Raw genomic sequence first — 4,364 nt, 5'->3', positions numbered from 1 at the left:
CGTCATCGTCTCCTCCGATGTGCGCTTCAAGCTTCTGCAGTTTCTTCCTCTGCGAGGTGCTGTGTCTGGTGGTGGGGGGTGGACAACATCATCGCCGACGCCTTATCAAGATCTCCCGTCTCACCTCCTTCATGAGCCCATTACGGAGGTCTTGGGGAGGAAATGTTACAGCCCGCCCGTAACATGCATTACTACCATCACCTCCTCCGCTTGTTACCTCGTTCGCCACCTCTCCGCCTCCCTTCCACGTCACCGTCTCGTGAACCTTCCACGCCACCGTCTCGTGAACCTTCCACGTCACCGTTTCATGAAGCCCGCTACTGTCCCGAAGTTGGATTCACGCGGCCCTTTCGACTCAACCGAAAGTGTTGAGCCAGCTCTTGGTTTTCTGGATTGGCAGTTGAGATCCAAGCATCAACCAGTGAACACAACGCCTCTTGGTTCTGCCGTGGGATCAACCATCACCCAGCATTTCACCACTGCGACACCGCATAAGTATCACTTCCCCTCGTCCGTGTTTTCCACATGGCCTCAATATAGGATTAGGATTATCGTTAGGTATTAAGTTGGGTTCTTTATTGTTGTATTTATTACTGTGTTATATGTATATGTGTATGTCATTTTCCTGTGTTTCATGTTATATATCTGTGTTTCATGTTTCTTGTTATATATGTGTCAATTTCATTATGGGTTATTAAAGTAGCTTTTTAAAGTGACCCCCTTTTACATTTCCTCACCAGTTGAACCTGCAGTGTTTTTTTTTATTGTTATTGTTCACCGGCTCTCCGATGCCAATCTTACCAGTTTAACCGGTGAACGTAACAATATATTCTCTTAAAAATGTTTTAAAATGTTTCATTCATATTTCAGATATAAGTGCACCCTGTACACTTGTGTTGGGGGAGCACATAACATCAGGAGGCACATGGCTCAGTGCCACAATTTTTTGAGCAAAAAGGCCCGGAAGCAAGTTTTGGAGGCGGCAGTAAAGCTCGCACCAAGTGACAAATCTGAGACCATGAAATTTGCAGCCCCTCTGCCCATGACCACCATCCGAGGGAAGCTTGTCACTTGTGTGTTCTGTGACAAGGAGGTAAAAAGGCTAGACTCTCACCTGAGGTTCATACACAAGCTTCAGGCGGAGGACGAAGCCTTCCAAGAGGCTGTAAGAGAAGTAAGTTCTTATATTATTTGCAAATTACTTAATGATTATTCTTATTAAGAGCAAATACCTTTTTGAACATGAATTTACTTTTATATTCCATAGGCTGCAGGCAAGCCCAACACCGATGCCATAGATTTTACCTGTGAAGAGGACAATGCCGATGGAAAGGAGTTCTACAAAATACAATTGTCAATTATTGACAAGACTATGCTAGTTATTCAGGACTTAAGAACGTACTTACGTGAGTACACTTCCCTGGCAGAAATAACCATATCTAAACACTGCAGGTTTGTCAACCATTTCCTTAAACTCTCAGAATTTGAAAGTGAGGGGAAACCAATCACAAGAGTGTTATTAGATGCAGGGAAGGTTTTAGATGCCAACCGGGATGTATATGCCCCAGGTTATTTATCATCTTTAGTAGAAAGCATCATGTACTTCCTGAAGTCCCTGCAGCATAAGAACTCATCATATAAGGTCAACAGAATTACGAGTGTCTCGATTCCCTAAAAATGCTCAAAGGTACGTTTTTTTTTTTTTTTTTTTTTACGTATTCAATCCAATGTACATGATGGATTCATCACCATGTACATAATTCCTTTTTATTATTGCAACAAGAGTAAACAGGGACAAAAAAAAAGGCATACAGTACCAAAGAAGGAGAAAGCAAGCAGAGAACTGGTATTTGCTGAAGATTTGAGGAAGGTTCTCTCCTCAAAATATGTCAGAAATGTCCTGGAAAAGGGGAGGACGTCACAGGGGGCTATCCAGCTTGACGCCATAGCCTTGAGGAATGTCCTGATAACAGTCTCTGGTTTCACAAGTGTGAGACGTTCAAAAGAATTTCTGACCTTCACCTTGGGCGAGGCCAAATCATTTGTCAAGAAGGAACAAGATGGGAGGACTTCATATCTATACAGCATCCGCAAACACAAGACTGACTACAAAGGTACGCAATTTACATTTTATTTTTCATGAATTTATTCCTATATTCATTCGATATATCTTCTTGCCAATCTCATCATGCCTTTCATTCCTATAATATTCTTTACAGGATCAGCGATGCTGTATATGACAGAAGAAACACACGAGAGTTTTCAAGGCTACTTAAAAACTTCAGACCTCTTCTGGCAAGATGTGATGAGGACACATGTCTTGTCTTTCCTTGCCGGAACACTGGGAGACAGTGCTGTACATCTCTCACGTATACCAACGTGGCAAAAATAAACACCAAGACGTTTAATAGGGCCGGTGTTTACGTTGGCCAGGTGTATCCTCGCCGGCTTAGAAAATCATGCATCACCATTGCTTATCAGATGACCACGGATCCCGTTTGGAGGGCCGAAGTGGCTACCTTGGCTGCGCACTCGGTAGACACAGCAACACGATATTATGCTTTCGAGAACCGCTCTGCAGCAGGCGAGCGTGTGTTTGCCAGACTGCAGGTGGAGCTAAAGTCTACAGAGCCGGCGTTGCAAGAAAGGTAAGAAAAAAATCTTAAGGGAAAATTTATATGCAAACATTAACCTACATTTAATTCCATGACATTTCATTCCCCCAACAGCTCTGAGACGGAGGAGGAGGAGAATGAAGCCTGGCCAGAGGAAGTGGATGATCCTGCCAGAATTGAAAGGTAAAATTATACTGACTTTGTATTAAACTTGTATGCTGTTAGGACAGGCAAGACGGAAAAGAAGCACGGCTAAAACTGGCTTCTAGTAGATTTGCAGCTTCTTTCTAACCTGAAAATATTTATCTTCCATTCCCCACAGTCCTCTCCCAGACTTGGCATACGATCATGACGATCAGGGACTGCAGGCTGCATCACAGGAGGCCATGAGGGCTGGATCTCCAGCCTCGGGTCTGGCCTTCAGCATCATTTCGTAAGTAACATCTACCTATTTGTAGATAAAACTTATAAATAAAAACTTGTCTGAACTTGACTTACATTTATATTAGTTTCACAGCTCTAGAAATATTAAAATACTTCTCAACTATTCCCACAGAGGTGTCCAGGCAATGGGACCGCCACCTTCACCCCCTTCAGCACCAACTGGAGGCCAGAGCAAGGTGCTCCTCCCTCAGAGGGCTGCGTCCCCAGCCTCCAGTGGGGAGTTGAGCCTCGTTTCGTAAGTACCATCTACCTATTTGTAGACTCTGGTGAACAAAGACTTGACTCACATTCATATTACTTTCACAGCTCTAGAAATATTAAAATACTTTTCAACTATTCCCACAGAGGTGTCCAGGCAATGGCCCCGCCACCTCCACCCCCTTCAGCACCAACTGGAGGGCAGAGCAAGGTGCTCCTCCCTCAGAGGGCTGCGTCCCCAGCCTCCAGTGGGGAGTCGAGCCTCGTTTCGTAAGTACCATCTACCTATTTGTAGACTCTGGTGAACAAAGACTTGACTCACATTCATATTACTTTCACAGCTGCAGAAATATTAAAATACTTCTCAACTATTCCCACAGAGGTGTCCAGGCAATGGGCCCGCCACCTTCACCCCCTTCAGCACCAACTGAAGGGCAGAGAAAGGTGCTCCTCCCTCAGAGGGCTGTATCACCAGCCTCCAGTGGGAGTTGAGCCTCGTTTCGTAAGTACTATCTACCTATTTGTAGACGCTGGTAAACAAACACTTATCTTAACTTTACTCACATTTATATTTCTGTACATCTCCCGAAATATCAACAATATTTCTCAAATGTTTCCACAGAGGTCCCCACCCCGTGAGCGGACAATACTCACTGAAACGCTCCAGAAGTCCTGTGGCCTGTGTGAAAGGCAAAAGACAAAGAATAAAAAGAAATACAGCATGCAGTGTCACTGTCAAAACAATTGACAGTGTTGTTGGACAGAGGTTCAACAAAATATTGCTAAATATGAATGAAATACGCAAGAACACTTTTAGGGTAAATTGGAAACAAGCAAAAATTCAATATGACAGAAAGTACAAACACTTGCATGGAATAAATCACAAAGCATTGCGTAGTGTCTTCAGTTTTTATAAACAACATTTATAACATAATATACATTTCATGGTGCATTGGGAAATAATTATTATAGTTTTATTTGTATTGTAAGAATTCATTCATGAAAATTTGTATGGAACATTTTACATTTCATGGTGCATTGGGAAATAATTATTAGTTTTATTTGTATTATAAGAATTAATTCATGAAAATTTGTATGGAATATTTT

The 4,364-nt window shown here is 42.7% G+C and overlaps 2 protein-coding genes across 3 annotated transcripts; both read left to right on the top strand.

The window, feature by feature from the left end:
* Positions 1–705: 705 nt before the first annotated feature.
* On the top strand, positions 706–2,792 carry LOC123509595. The gene is made up of 2 exons (XM_045264013.1): positions 706–1,174; positions 2,730–2,792. The coding sequence occupies exons 1-2, from the start codon at positions 851–853 to the stop codon at positions 2,733–2,735; spliced, it is 330 nt and encodes a 109-aa protein (XP_045119948.1). The 5' UTR covers positions 706–850; the 3' UTR covers positions 2,736–2,792.
* Positions 2,793–3,169: 377 nt separating this feature from the next.
* LOC123509634 (wiskott-Aldrich syndrome protein family member 3-like) lies at positions 3,170–4,364 on the top strand. Of its 2 annotated transcripts, XM_045264069.1 has the most exons (4): positions 3,170–3,294; positions 3,405–3,527; positions 3,638–3,759; positions 3,880–4,364. In XM_045264069.1, the coding sequence occupies exons 1-3, from the start codon at positions 3,185–3,187 to the stop codon at positions 3,747–3,749; spliced, it is 345 nt and encodes a 114-aa protein (XP_045120004.1). In that variant the 5' UTR covers positions 3,170–3,184; the 3' UTR covers positions 3,750–3,759; positions 3,880–4,364. The 2 variants fall into 2 exon arrangements, 1 of the variants encoding a protein (XP_045120004.1); XR_006676249.1 differs by lacking the exon at positions 3,405–3,527 and having other exon boundaries at positions 3,880–4,358.

This window comes from Portunus trituberculatus, chromosome 27, assembly GCF_017591435.1.
Source record: "Portunus trituberculatus isolate SZX2019 chromosome 27, ASM1759143v1, whole genome shotgun sequence".
In the NCBI taxonomy this organism is placed as follows: Eukaryota; Metazoa; Arthropoda; class Malacostraca; order Decapoda; family Portunidae; genus Portunus; species Portunus trituberculatus.
Note: the sequence above shows the minus strand (reverse complement) of the source record. Positions and strands in the feature narration are given on the sequence as shown.